The sequence below is a fragment of the Tyto alba genome, unplaced genomic scaffold (genome assembly GCF_018691265.1).
Source record: "Tyto alba isolate M040663 unplaced genomic scaffold, T.alba_DEE_v4.0 Super-Scaffold_7, whole genome shotgun sequence".
NCBI classification, from domain to species: domain Eukaryota; kingdom Metazoa; phylum Chordata; class Aves; order Strigiformes; family Tytonidae; genus Tyto; species Tyto alba.
The window spans coordinates 38,419,145-38,434,517 of NW_024881328.1; the positions used below are offsets into that span (position 1 = coordinate 38,419,145).

At 45.0% G+C, this 15,373-nt stretch overlaps 1 protein-coding gene across 1 annotated transcript in view; it reads left to right on the forward strand.

Annotated features, from left to right (window-relative positions):
• CPS1 (carbamoyl-phosphate synthase 1) overlaps positions 1 to 15,373 on the forward strand; it is a 96,337-nt gene that overhangs the window by 43,245 nt on the left and 37,719 nt on the right. Inside the window, exons 21-22 of the mRNA XM_033009015.2 lie at positions 4,582 to 4,700; positions 14,955 to 15,096. Of these exons, the coding sequence (XP_032864906.1) occupies positions 4,582 to 4,700; positions 14,955 to 15,096 (261 nt within the window). The remainder of the gene's footprint in view (positions 1 to 4,581; positions 4,701 to 14,954; positions 15,097 to 15,373) is intronic.

The window sequence follows — 15,373 nt, forward strand, 5'->3', positions numbered from 1 at the left end:
CCCCTTGCTTCCCTGTGTCAAGCACACTGGGACCACCTTGTGTAGAATTCTTGCTGCTGAAGTACAGTTATTCTCTACTGCATGTAATTTCCTCTGCAGAACATAATAGCTGGGTGGGTATATGACTTCAATTTTTCCTTCTGATATCTGTATTTTCCTGCATCTTCTGTATTCAGGTAACGTGCTTGCCTTTTGGTACAAACTGATCCAATGCTCATTGCATTCAGCAGCAGCAGTGGGTGCATTCCTGTGTCTTGTCACTTCAGTTTGTAGCTGAGTGTTGGTGGAGACCTGGACTACTTTGCTTGTTCCTATAATATAATTGTTTGCTAAATATTGGCTAATGTTCAGCCCTGATTTACACTAGTCTAAGTGTCAGTCAAAGTTGGCCAGTTTTGCAGATTACCATGAATTTATAGGAAGGAAGGAAAGAAGAAAATGAAAATCCTCTTGAGAACTGAGACAAAGGATGATAAAGAATGGCACGCTGCAGTCTGTGAGAGAGCACTGTCTTTTTGCAATTGTTGCATTGGTATGGGCTTGAAACTTAAAAAAAAAACAAACAAACCCCCCCCCCCACCCAAAAAAAACCAACCAAAACCAACTCTATGTTAAATTTAGCAAACAGGAAAGCCCTTATTGTTTGAAATAGGCGTAACTTCCCCTAGCATTCTTTTAACCCCTCTCCTGTCACACTGGGCAAATCGCTTCATCTTTCAAGTTGTCTGGGTAAGGGTCAGTGTTATTGTAAGGGGAGATAATGTGTGAAATTATTTCTTCCTTCAGCTCCACAGTGTTTGCCTGTGTGTACCACATGGTAAATGTGGGGTTAGTTACTTTACAAGGTAGGTGCAATTTCACACTTCGGTTTTGCTGCAGCTAACTTGTTCATCTGTCCATATCCTCTATGAAGAGAAGGGGACAGCTGTCTTTTGTAACTCATGCTTACCCGTAGTGTTTTTTATAAGATTGTAAACATTCCTCACAGGGAACACCCAGTTACTATTTTTTGTGCCCCTGACTTTGTGTGGTGGAGTCTTTAAGCTCTTTGTGCTCATGTGTAGATACATCTCATTACATCCCCCCACATGAGTGTGGGGAGCTGAGGTTAGGTTGTGCTGTATTTGTAAAAAGGTTTTCACGTAGCTGTTCCTCTTTTAAATGGCCCAAACGAAAAGCACAAGATGTTCTATAAATATGTGGCTTGTCCAGCTGTTGACTCTCACTTTTCAAGCTGGGGAAGTGCGTGTCTTCATAAGTGTAGAACAGCCTTCAGCAGCTGTGCTTGATCGTTATTATAGCTTTCTCTTGTGACTGAGAGAAAAATCTTGCTTCTTGACTCTCTGAGTGGCTCAGAGAGCTTTTATGAAAGGTTAATCTTAGCCCCATGTTAACACAGGGGATCTGGGGAGATGAAGGTGAGTTTGGGCCACAGTGAACACTCTGGGTGTTCTCAGCTGGTGGCATTTTCACTGGGAGCTGTCAAAAAAAGCGAGATCAAAGTCTTAATCCCTCCTTATAAAGAGCTGCCTCTGACACAGTGCACTAATTCGTCCCCATTAATAACTGAGGCAAGCAATATCAGTAAGAGGTACTTCTGGCAGCTGGGGCTGCCTGCCTGGAAATCCCTTTCCAGCTTGCTGACATTTAAAAGCCAACAGCTAGTGTCCCTTAGCCATTAGCTTTGTTTGGAACAGGATGGAGTTTCGTTGTATGTCTTCTCCTCCCCCCGCAAGTCCCACTAGTCAACTCTCCAAGGCTTTTTACTTTTTCTCTCTCCTTTTTCTGTTGGATGATGAAAACGGTAACTGTTCGGGTGAAAGGGAAGGGAGTTCAGCTGCCATTCAGAGCTATTGCTGTTGTAATGGGGCTCCATGTTGTAATGTAAAAGGAAGCACTAGGAGGAAGGCTGAAATAGATGAGACTTCCTTGGCCAGAGTGCCCAAGTGCTGAAAGGGTCTAACTGCCTGATGAGCAGGGCTGCTCAGGTTGTAGCAGATCTTTTCTGGGCCTTCTTAGGAATTGTGTATGGGTGGCCTCAGAAGACTTACCTCGTGGATTCAATCCATGCTCTATTTCACACCAGGGCCCTGGTCTCCTAGTTGTTCACCCTACAGACATGTTAGTTTGCACTTGTGCTCCTGTCCACAAGCAGCTAAATACTTTCTTTGGTGAGGAGCAGGGTTGGAACTGAGGGAACAAGGGTGCTGGCCCTAGAGGCAGCACAGGCAGCTTGCTGATCTCTACAGCTTGGCCTGGAGACCAGGCCTGCTCCCTGACTCATGGTGTGAAGGCAGTCCTATAAACCTCTTGGTTTCCCAGTGTGGGGCCAGTGTCTACTGGATGGGACGCTCTTGAAGGTGAGCATGGCTCTGAAGTCACGCTGCCCTGCTGTGGCCACCTCCACCTTCCTCCGCCGTGTGTTTAGGCTATACTCCTTCATGTAGGTTTGAATGGAATAAAGCCATTGGAGTGCTGTCCAGGGCTCCTGATCAAATCCTACAGGGATTTTCTGCCTGGAAACCCAATTTTCCCTTGCAGTGTAGTGTGTAGTGGGAGCAAGAGCTGTCTACAAACTCGTTCTTCTCTGCTTTTCTCCAGATTTATGCCACAGGGGTGAAGACAGTTTATTTTTCTCTGCCCTCCATCTGATTAAGGAGAGAAAGGCATTTGTTTTTTCCAGTTTCCCTTGAAGATGCTTAGGACTTTTAAATAAAATGTCCTAAGCAGATGAAGTGTATGTGGTCATGCTGCCTGTGTGTGTATGTGTGGCTCAGGGACCATTGACTGAAGGTTGGAGATCCTCAAGGCATGTAAGTCTGCCCGCGTTTTGTGGAAATAGATGGGCAGAAGAAAGACCTGCTCATGTCCTACTAATGTGACAGTGTGACTTTACCCTTCAAGCACTAAGGAATCAGGATGGGAGGGACCCCTTACCAGTTGCCTCATACCAGTATTATACCCAGAAATGTGTGAGAAGCCCAGCCTTGTTATTGCCAGTGCTCAGGGACCACTGTGATGGCCCCAGGCTTCTCTCTGCAGGCGTTTGGAAGAGCAGTGGCTGTTGGGTGCCAAACTAGCTGAAAGTTCCGTGTGTAAGTGACTGGTTACTCTAAAGGAGCAAAATGTGCATTAGAGATTTTTTTCACCGCTGCTTGTAAGCCAGCAGGCTGTTCTAGTCAGCAGCTTATTACTTCTCAGGACAAGAGAATAATTGTGAGAGGGGGATGCGGGCTGCCTGGAAATCCTTTTGAAAAGGTAGAAGGCTGTGTCAGTATTTTGCAGTGCCTGCTAAGAACTGTTACCCATCCCTTGTCTGTGCGGGTGGTGCCTTCTTGGAGCACAGCACTGAGCCGACCTGTGCATTTCTCTCAGCCGGCGTGAAGTCTCCACATCACAGTGCTGAGGCGTGCAGTGGCCGTACAACACTGTGCCCGCAGCTTGATAACTCGGAGGAGTAATGCCAGTGTGCAGTGGGCCAAACTCGTTCCCGGATTAATACTGGAGTTTTCTTCAGTGGCACTGCTCTGGCTTTGTTCCAGCGATGCTGCCCTGCAAAAAAATCCTTTAAGCATGTTAACAAATTAATGAGCCTGATTACTTCAGCTCCGCAAAGATACCGTGTTAGTGTTATTGTTATGGTTGATTATAATTGTTTTATCAGGAGAGTTGTAACTGTACACCACTGGTGAGACCCAACAAATGTCGGTGATAGAGGATGCATCTGCAATGTGTAAAGATACAACTGCATATTCCTCTGAGATTTTTTTTTTTTTTTTAATACTGCAGTGTCCTGTAAAACATTATCATTTGAATAACTCCATGGAGTTCCTTTTTTACCCCATGGTTGTAAATAGTTTGATAAAAATAAAATAAAATAAATAGTTCCAGCAAGATAATGCAGAGGACTTTGAATGATCTTGACATTAACTTGAGATACAGGGAGAGAAGCCTGAGTTATGCTGTAGCTGCAGTGTGTCACCCAGGGCTGGACTTCTCCTTGCTTCAGGGGTATTTCAAGGCTCTGTGTTTTGATTCAGCCTTGTATTTCAAGGGCAAATCAAGATTTATGCTCCAAAGCAAAAAGTTCCTCCACAGCTGAGAAGCTGGACCTTCCTGTTTAACATTTGCAGCTGGGAGGTTGGCAGTGGGTGTGAGATTTCAGCAGCTTGAGTGGTAGGGGTGCAGGTGGAGGAGGGGGCACTGCAGGCTGAAAATGCCTTGCTGTAGGTAGCTAAGGCATATACACAGTGGCTGCCAAGCTTTGTTGCCATCAGTTTAAGTTTGGCTGCTGGCTCTGTGGAAAGCAAATTATCTCTTTTGCTCAAACAGAAGCTGGCTTTTGGTACCGAAGCCTCTGTAGAAGTGGTTGGTGCCTCCCTGCGCTGCTTGAGGGGCATGTTTACTTTTGCTCTGGGAGACAGGATCCTGGGGTGGATGAAACTTCGATTTGTCCCATTTAGTCTACAGTACTTTTTATATCTTTATGCTGCATAGTTGCTGCTACCTATTTGCAGACTAAATCTGTATTTGAGAAGCATGTATTAAAGGGGCCGTTTGGTGCTGTCTTGTTTTTGGCAGGCCTTGGATAACGAAGTCCCCGTGGATGTCATTCACAAACTCACAGCCATTGACAAATGGTTCCTGTATAAGATGCGCAGCATTGTGAACATGGAGAAGATCCTGAAGGAAGTGAACAGGTAAGAAAAACCAACAGCCTTGTCCTAGGACGCACCGGTCCTTCTGGAGATTCTTCTGCTGGGAAACCTGTGGTAAGCCCTGGGCACAGATGTAGTCAGCGCTGCGAAGTTTATTTTGGTGCTTGGAGTAAGCAATGTTATCTTAAAACCCAGGTCACTGCCTCACCCTGACAGAGGAAACTTCTGAGAACGCTCTTTTTGGTAAAAGAATTTCTTTGAGTGCTTAGGCATCTTGGCTGTTCTCAGGGATTATGGAAGTTCCAGTTTATTTTGGAAAATCCTCACTGTATCTCTGAGGCTAAGGCCTGGAATGTGGATGGCCTGCAGCGTGTGACAGCAGGCTGCACTCACGCACCTGGGACAGAATTAGCCTTCAGACACAGGACTTGTACTGACTTACTACACCTGAGGGTCAAATACACTGCATTTTTTTCCAGCCTGGCCAATTTATTTTTAGGCTTTTCTACCTTACTGTGATCATGCAGTATGTGTTGCTTTTGTACTGCACTTTAAACATCTATAATTCCAGACATATTTAAATATAAATCTTCTTTCTTCAAGAAAAATGACCATATAAAACAAAGTAGGAAAGATAGCAGTAAATTAAAGTGCCGGGCTGTATTTCAGTGCCAGCCTCTTGCTGACTTGGGCTTTCCCTTCATGGTTTACGAGGTTGGGAGAACCTCCTTGCTGAGTTATTGGCTGCACGCTGGCCGGCTTCTCCGCCAGCCACGGGTACTCGTTGTGCTAGCCACCTTTCACCACATGATGGCAGTGGGAGCGCACCGGAGCCAGAACGTCGCTGAGGTGCTGGGTAGTTCATCTGCTGTGATTTCTGCTTCTTTGACCAGCTGCACGATTTTAATTGAGCAGCTCTTGCTCCCCCATGCCCCCCCCGGAACAAACTGGATCTGGAGCTAAACAAAAATAAATGTGGAAGGAGATGGTGAAGAGGAGGAGTAGCTTGATTATTTACAGAGATCTATTGTTGGGCTGCACAGTTTTTTGCCCTCTAACATCTGTGTCATGTTGCATTTGTCTCAAGTGCCTTATATATATGCGTGTGTGTGTGTGTGCAGCTACTCAGGAAGAAAAGCAATATATCCAGAATCAGCTTGATCTCTTCACTGCTGGAGTGGCATGCTCTGGAATGAGGCACTTGGGACCCCAGAGGTTGGCCCTGTCCTCAGCTGGTATAAATCCAGCATCACTGCCCAGAGACTAATCACACTGAACTGTCCTATATCACTGAGGTTGCTTCCCTTTCTCTGCAGTAGGTGGCAGGCGATAATACTACTAGTAATGTGATCAGTAGCTGGTACCATCATCCCACATGGTTTTTCATCCTTCTGGTGACTAGGCAGCAGACCGTATAGGTGGCTTGCTACAGAAAGCCCTCTTGCAGTATCCAGTCTTGCATTTGTATCACACACAACCACTGTTGTGTCCCTTGTAGGCGGATTCATGCAGTTCAACTCAGATTGCAGGTGCTATAAATTAACTTAGTCTCATTGACTTATCAGCGCAGATTTTCACCCCGCTATCCTTACTCAGACCTTCCCAAGGAAACTGTCTTACTTCACAACCCGCACTGGAGGGAGGGGATGGACTGTCTGGCTGAATTATGTTGAAGGCACGTTGGCACAAAGGCAAAAAGCCAGGGAAAAACACTTCTGACCTGACCTAAGAGACTAGACTGGTGAGCCACATCAGGAAACACATCTCTGCAATAGCCAACGGAAAGCTAATTACTGAGTGATGCAGATGAGACTTGGCACACATGTGCTCTTCCTGCAGCTGGCTGTTTCCAGTCCCTGACATGCCTGGCATGAGTTTTACCTGTGCTACAGGATTGTTTCCAATTCAAAAGAATGAGCTGTGGCACCGTCATTACTTTAAATTTTCCTGTTGTTGAAATACAGTTACCAGAACTAGAAGTAGTTGCCCTGTTCCTAGCCACTGTTGCTGGTTACAAGCTCACTCTCTGTTCAGTCGAATCCATCCCTTTTTGTCTCTGGATTGGTTTGGGGGTTCTTTGCAGTGAGGTTTTGGATGTAGTTGGAGTAACATCTCTGCCAAGAGTCTTGATTTGGGCCCTGCAGAGCTGTTATAGAGACTGGTAGCAAGGAGATAGTCCCCGCTGAGAGGAAATTTTGAACTAGAACAAGTGGATATAACAGACAGATGGGGAAGGGGTGACAGAGGCAGGTGTGGAGGCCTTCGTGAGCAGTTCAGCAAGCAGCATTCACGTACTGCATGCTGCCTTGTGGAGCGATTCAGAGGTGAGCAGAAGGCCTCACTGATTTATGCAGGGAATCTGTTTCCATGTGTGAAAGATTGTATGGAGTAATGTTATGAGGGGAAGAACCTTTCTGACCTGTAAAAGTTTGTCTGTTCTCAGTGGTGTACAGGCAAGGCCAGCTATTTGCAGAGACAGTAGAGACTGGGAATGGCACCCTCTGACCCATTTACTTTTGTCCCAGAGAACTTCTTTCCAAAGAAGATTTGACCTGGTGCTGCTGAGACTGTATAGCTTTTGTCATGCTGTAGCAATATTTCCGTTTGACTCTGCCTCTGGGCCCTCTAAGATGGAGAAAGAGTTGTTTCAGGGTATGTGGTTTAGCTGCAGGAAAGCAAATGGCCTGAGTTGAATTGGGAAGAGAAAGCCGTTTTGAGAGTACTTGCAAGAACATCCAGTAATATCACACACGTCAGACACATGCCTCTGCTGTTTCTCCTGTGACCTACATATTTTTCCTTTTAAGAGGACACTTATATTGTATTTTTTATGTTGTTTTTTTGACTGATTACCTTCATACCTTCAGTAATGTAATCTTAACTATAACTTTCCCCACCACACACATGCCCAAACCACATATGCATACACACAAATGGAAATGGTGTATGGAGCAGTGGCAGCGCAATAGGATATGCTGTTATCAGGAAATTCTCTCCCTAGATTTGGCCTCACCTGTCCCTTGAGAGAAAATGGAGGGGAAGGGCCCTGGAGTGACCCCACTGGCTGTTCATCACACTGACGGCTCGTGAAGGAGATGGAAATTTGAACAGACCATGTCTAGCTGTCTGAGGCAGTGAGGAGCAAGATGTGACTGTAAGGCCGGGGTTATGGACCCAGCCCAGAGATAATCAGATTTGCAGTAGGGTCCAGTAGCACTATCATCCCCAAGAGCACAGCTAAGAGACTTGGAAGTAACATTTGGGATGTATTCGACTCAAGACACTGGTGGTCTGGGTGCAAGGGAAAGTCTCTTTTGGAATTTGCGTCTGTTTTTTTGATCATTTGCAGTGAGGATTTGTTTGCATGTGGCAATGGTTATTTTTATCTGTTCCTGATTTTTGTGATCCCTGAGAACTGTGGCTGTATGCAAGGAGAATATGTATGACAAATACCATTAAATATAGGTAACGAGGTAGGCAGCTATGGTGAAATCATCACTTATGCCCAAGTGACGTGGGGACAAAAGCCTTGTTGAAAATCAGTAGGACTTGTGCCATCTCTGTAGCATCTGAACCTGCAATTGACGGTATTTTTCATTACTTGGGAGCTCATAGGGATGGGGGAAAAGGGAGAGTTAAAGGAGTTAAGTTCGCTGCTGGGGAAATTCTGAGTAAGACCCAGGGAAGATTGGGCCGTCTTGCAACAGGCAAAGGTGCGAGTAAATTCCCCAAAGAGGAACGTTTCAATATTGGTAAAAGGCTGTAACATAGAATTCAAGGGAGAAAAGAGGAGCATGAGAAACCCCCATCTTGCAGTTGAGGAGCAAAGCATAGAGATGGTAAGCTGGCCCAAAGTATTAAACACAGTCTGGCAGAGCAGGGAACTGAACTCTGCCTTCATAAATCTCAACTCTTCAAATTAACTGTAATGAAAATAGCAGATCTTTCTTTTTGTGGATACCAAACTAGCCAGGCTACTAGCAGTAGGAAATGATGGCACCAGTCATGTTTTAATAACTTTATACTTTGGAGCTTTGTTTTGGAGAATGTGTCCTTGTTCTGTGGGCATTCAGTGAAAACACCTCCTGGCCTCTGGTTTGCTTGAAAGGCGTAAGTGAGGTCCTGAATATTGCTCTTGTCATTCCTAAAAAAGACACAGGTTAATAGAGGGGAAAGCAAAAAAAGTTGGGAAGGTGCAGACCCACTTCAGCCCAGCATTTGTGGCTAGGTGCTCTGCTCAGTGGCCCACGGAAGAAGTTGTTTATTGCAAATTCCTTTTCGAAGCCCGTGTCCTTGGGTCTGTGAAAGGTGTGCTTTGAAAGCTGCTTGCTGGAAGCATGACTTGATTTCAAAACATGACTCTGGTGGAGTAGCCACAGAAATACAGGTGCTGGAATTAAAACCCAGCTCCAGCAGGTGACCTGGGAAACAATGCAGGAAGGAAAGATCAGACAGGCCATCAATAACCCGTGCTCTTCTGCAGTGGTTGTTGCACACCTGCTCTTCCCAAAAGCAGTGTTTCTGCTGATTTGCATGCTCTTGGGAAAGGTCGGAGAGCAGAAGTCAGATCTTGTGTGGGTATAAAGCAGAGCAGGTCCAGTGGTACTAAATGAAGCTGCACTGATTTATACTGTTTGAGGAGCTGTCACTGACATATTTGTAGTACTCGCTTTTAACTAACGGGGAAGATTACTTTTGTCATCTTTGTGAACTGTGCAGCAGGGAAGACTCGGGAACAAGTTAGGAATTCAGTACACAAGGAGAATATAAGTAGCTATTCAGCACTGTTTGTGCTTTGTGTGGATCTGACATAAGATACTTTATATTTGTTTTATAGAGCCATTTGTAATAATTTCACAGCTGTATTTTCTTTGAAAGCTTCTGTACATTTGTAAAAACACAATTTTTTTTTTTCTTGATACTCGGGATATACAGGCGTTGCCCTTTAAAAGCCATTGGGGAACATCTGTAACTGGCATGTACAGCACAAGAAGCAGGGGAGTCCATACCATGGCATCCCAGCAAAGACTTCAAAGCTGTCATTTACCAGGGATAGAAAATAGGCTTTGAGGAAGCATCTATGACCCATTTCTTGGCTGTGTTTTGATGTGAGCTGCTGTTTAATCCTAGGTGTGAGTCATTTAGGTCTTAGGGCACAGTGTGAGGTTCATGTTACTTAAATGAAGATGTCCACAGTGAGATTTATTAGCCCAGGGACCTGCATGTTAAAGATGCAGAGAGCTGGAGTGATAGTTGTTCAGTGAGTGAGATTTGTTGGTTTACAGCTCCTGCTTCCCTAAACACTCCTTTGACAGCTTTTTGTCAGTCATCTCATGAGTTCCTTAGAAGGGGAAAAACGGTAACAATCTGTCTCCTTGAGAAGAGCAGGGAGAGAATTTATACACCAACCTCATTATTTTAATTGTAACATGTTCAAAATCTTGTAAAACATAAGGAGCAATCAAGGAAGCCACTTGGAGCCTTGAAGCAGAGCGGGACAGTGAGGAAAAGAGGAAGAATATGTTTTTGTACATAATCCAGCCTGAAATCAAGTAGGGTTTTGAAACCCATCAGATTTATGGGTACTGAGAAGAGAAAAGCTCTCTCAGGAATAGGCATTAGGCATTTTGGTTCCAGCACTTCTTGCTGTTGGTCCACTTTGTTTGCCATAGTGAAACTGTAGTCTGGGTTTAAATCCACACTCTCCAGATTTAGGAGGAGCTGAGCTCAAGATTGGTGGGCTGGACCAGAGTGTGCTCATCTTTTCAGCTCTTACGTGTGTGTCCAAGCCACATGAATAGCTGCTGAGATAAACCAGATGTGACCTGCAGGGCTGAGCCTGTGGGCTGACGTGGCAGATGTTAACAGATGCAATAGCTATGTCCCAAATGCTCCCAGCTCAGGCTTTGGCCCTCAGTTCACAAAACTTTCCTGATCCTTTTGATCGAGACCCATTAACATGTGCCTTGGTAATATGCAGATGGACATAAACTTGACAACGTACCTAAAATGAAGCAGAGCCTGATTTGGGAGACAAGAAGAAGAGTGCTTCTTCCCATATCAAGCTGGGGCTTTCTGCTGGCGCGTTTATTTAGCATTACTACTAAACTGGTGGATCAGATTAAAGCCAGTGAAGTGGAAGAGAGGGCTGTGCTGAAGCGATCAGGCTCTCCTGGTAATTGCAATTCTGCCAGTGTTCCTCCAGTCAGTTAATAGATTTCCCCAGGTCCTCTGTGCCAGGTGAAAATTTCCTCATTAAGGGGAATTTATTCCATTTCCTTTTATTGTTTATTATTGAAAAAGTGAGTGGATGGAGTTCCAAAGAGGATAGGGTGGAACTTTAGACAAAAAGCAACAACAAATCAACACTGGAAGCTGAAATGGAGGCACAAGCAAGGTTCAGGGAAGGCTTGTATTGTTTATAAACTGCAAAATGTGCAGGGGACTTCAGGTTTTCAAGGAAGCGAACAGCCAATAAATGATTATGGCAGTGTGCAAAAGTCTAATCATCTGGTTTTGAAGGTCTAAAACTTCTGACTGTCATTTTGCAAAGGTGAATGTTAGGAAAAAGAAGCATTACAGGAGTCTGGAATCACAGCCACTTAATCTTCCCTTGTTTCAGAAGTGATTATAAGCCAGTGAGGGAGTTTAATCTTTGGAAGACTTTTTGCTCTGTGTTTGAAAAGTAAGTGATGATCCAGGGGAAAGTGGGAGGCAGTGAGGTAGGACTGGGTCACATATTTGGGAATAGCCAGAACTGAGAATTTTTTTCTTCTCTTTTTAGTTGCTGGATTTCTGGTGAGCTCTTGGAAGGGTTATTTGCACTCAGGCGTTCAGAGGGATCTGCCTGATTCCACTCTTGCTAGCTTTAGTGTCTTCAGCAAGCCTGAAGGGCTGTTTTTGAACAAAGGCAGTGGGAATGTTGGATCTTAAAAATCATCACCTCTTCATGTCTCAGTTTTGCTGTCTGTAAGATAAGCACCACCCTACCATACTGTTTGCATGTTTCGTTATATTCTTTCCACGAAAGTTAAGATGTAATTGCTAAAAATTACCCTTATAGGTAAATGGACACTGTCCAGGTATGAAGATGTGTGTCCAGTACATGCAGAGAGGCAGCCTGATTTCCATACCAGTGCTGAGGGTTTGAAGCTCTCTGATCCAGTTGTGGTGGAGCAATTCTGCTGGCTTACTCTGTCTGCCCCCTCTTCGAGCTGTGCCTCCAAAGCCCTGGGAGCCGTCTCAGAGGCTTCTGGCAATTTCTCATCTCGTGGCAGATTGTGGTTTCAGGTGCTGGGAAGGCAGCACTGCTGGGTGTTAGACTCTTGCTGATTTTCTGTGACAGTGTTAAATGGCAAAACTGTTACATCGCCACGGCTGGGTTGTCAGTTCTCACTTTTACTGCCTTGTGGTGGGCTGGGTACGTTTCCTCCATATTAAGGTGCCTCCATGGCAGTGAGAAATGAGAAAAACCCTTCCTGTCTAGGTGCTGCTTGAATAGAGGTTCTCACCACATCTTTCTTATTAGCCACATTGAAAGCTACATCTCTTATCTTTTCTTGATCATACATTGGGACTAGCAGAGTAAAAAATGCAGTTTCATTTCCCCTTTAGGTACTCAGCTTTTCTCTTGCACGCTGGTTGTCCTGTACAAAACTGGCTACCTTTTTGCATGGATTAGTAAGTGTCCTAACCTAATTTAAGCTGTTAGCACAAGGTAAATGAATCATATCGCCAAATAATCACTGCTTCTCTTCTACCCACCCTGCTGGGGGGGGTGTGGGGTGACGATGAATGATATTGTTATAATGAGATACAAAAAACTGAATTGAAACAGGCTGCAAATGAAGGCAATTTTCTTTCTCTGTCAGCAATCAAATGACAGCCAGCTATGTGTGTTTCTAAGGCAGGAGGGAGGGAGAGCAAGGGGGTAAACTGCACTGAAACAGGCCCATTTTCTTGGGGTCATCAGGTCTGCTCACTCATACTTAGGGAATGCTGAATCGAGGAGAGAAATCTAACGTGGCTGCATTCTTCTTAATAGCCAGTGATGGCTAGCATCTGTTTTGCCAGAGAATTGGCAGATTTTGCTTGCTGTGTTTCCTCCCGTGAAACACCCATCCATGCCTTCAGTTCTGGCGTTCACGGTTTATGCAAGAAGTCCTGCCTCTGAGCTGAGATCAGAAAGTAGAAAGGGCTGAGGAGAAGCAGAGGAGTTTTGTGGTGGAGGCGTTAGTGCATGGGAACTGCAGGCTTTGACATACTGCAGTGCTGCAAAGTGGGTCTTATTTTGGGAAGCCTTTCTGCACCCAGAACTAAAGCCAAAACCTGCTGGATGTGGTTGGCAGGTTGTGGAGAAGGTTTGAGGGTGTAGGTGGTACTCCTGCCCGGAGTCCCCTGAGGGCAGAGCGGGCTGGTGGGTAGTGCCAGGCTGGGGCACAGTGCGGAGGATCGCAGTTGCAGTGAGCGTTTCCTTTCTGCAAATCCTTGCGAGCTGTCTGCTGTGCTATTGTAGGCAGGTGGAGCACTCTGTTCTCCCACTGCAGGGGAAGGAGAGGTGGCATTGGGGAATTCATAGAGGAAAACCCATCTACCCAGGGATCCAAACCCAAAAGTTTCTGGCCCTCAGTTCTGCTCTCAGAACAGCTGGTTGGACACTTGGGTGACTCTCACCTGTTTTACGCTAGCCTGACTTCACTGAGGGCAGCAGAGCTGCTCTGTGCCTAAGCCAGAGTGGAAAATCCAATCCAATGACTCTCTTTCATGCTTCAGCTTCCTGACACATTCCAGTAAAGCGGCCTTACCCCTTTCCTCTTACTCAAATAACATAATGCTATTTATTTAAAAATACCATCAAGCAAAGGACATAATTCAAAAGCTCTGATTTAGGAAAATTGCTTGTTTGTTAATCATTTCCTTTTTCCTGATTCAGAGCTTGCTTGCTCATAAAATATTGATTTATCGGGTAGGCAAGGATGCTCTTGGCAATGGAGATGAAAAGCAGAAGTGCTGATAAAAATACATAGGCTTTTTTTATGTTTTTCCAAAAGCTAAGCTTAGAAAAGGTAGCTTAGAAACAAAGACAGGCAGAAACTATAAGGGCTATAGGTGGAGTCAAAACAAAGTGGAACAAAGATAGTGTGGGAGAGAAAAAAAGCGGAGGGAATAAAAGGGCAATGGAGAAGATGAAAAAATCAAAACCAAAATGGACAAGAAACTGTTGATCTTGCAGAGATGGCTGGAAAAAGCAATGCATTTGAAATAAACAGCAAAAACTAGGACTCCTGAAGAGCAAAACCAGAACAAGAATGTATGGAAGTATTGAGAGACCCTGACTGCTAGTATGAAATCAAAAAAGGTGCCCCTCCTTTACCCCGTCTATCCCCCTTTCCCCATTTTCATAATGCCAGAAACAGCACAAATGGTATGGAAACAAGTATACTTGAGACTGTCAGAAGGAAAAACCTACCTTGTGTGTGAGCCTCTGAAGGCTATTTCTATCATATGTCTCTGAAGTCAGATGCTTTTTTGAAAGACTGGCCATTTCTGAAGGTAGGCAGAACATCCTCAACGACTGAAAGAAGGACTTATTTGGGACAAATTGTAGTGTTTTGAGGCAAGTTGTCCCCCAGCTCAGCAGGGTCAGGGGACAGTTATGCCTCTGACATATTATGGCTCATCCCAACGCTTCAGGAATTTCACACCTTTGTGTGGAGTGGGCAGCTGCAATGAGAGGCAGGAGATGCAAGTACATACATAATTATTGATGCAGCCCAGTCTGGTGAGGTCTATATTTTACAATTCATCCTGAGAGGGGGAATGTAAGGGAGAGACTGAGTTAAAGTTTGGTCATGGAGATGTGGGAATACTGGATCCAAGAAAGGAATCACTGCCAGCCCTCTGTGGAGGCTGTAATGGTAAATAACCATAGAGTTGTTGTGGATATGCTGACCTTGTGCTAGCCTGGTGGAGAACACTGCCTGGGAGGTGATGGATCTCATCATGAGTCACTCGTTCCTGTCTCAAAAACGCAAGGAAAGAAAGTGTTTCACTTCCTAGCATCAGCAGTTTGCCTGTAGGCTTTACCTTATAGCTGTTTGTGGGGGGCATCCAGTGCAGAAAAAATCTTTTATGTATGAAGATTGCATAGATGAGCTATGTCTCCTTCCTTTTCTTGCCTTTATGTGCATGATTCTGTAGCAACTCTATGCAGTATGGAAGACACAAGCATTCATGTGTTTTCTAAGTATTGCTGTAAAGCCTCACGCAGAGGTGTTTTTTCTTATTTAATCCCAGTGAAACAGTTCCAGAAGAGACACTGAGGAGAGCCAAACAGATTGGGTTCTCAGACAAACAGATTGGGAAGTGTCTGAGGCTGACTGAAGTCCAGTGCCGCCAGCTGAGACTGAGGAGGAATATAGTGCCCTGGGTGAAACAGGTACGTGGGAAACATCACTGTGGTGGGGGCTTCCAGGAGTGCAAGGAGCAGGAGAGCTCCATGACCTCAGAAACAGCCGAGGTAAACGAAGTGGAACCCCTGGCTCTGTTAACATCCATGGGAGTTTTGACATTGACATTAGAGGAGAATAAATTTCACCCACGTAGCTGTTACTTCTGCACTGCAGGCATCAATGTAATTACATGAACATCCCAAAAGAGAGACTCAGAATATTCTTGTTCATATTCTGTGTCGCTTAAGGGGAAACACAGCTATC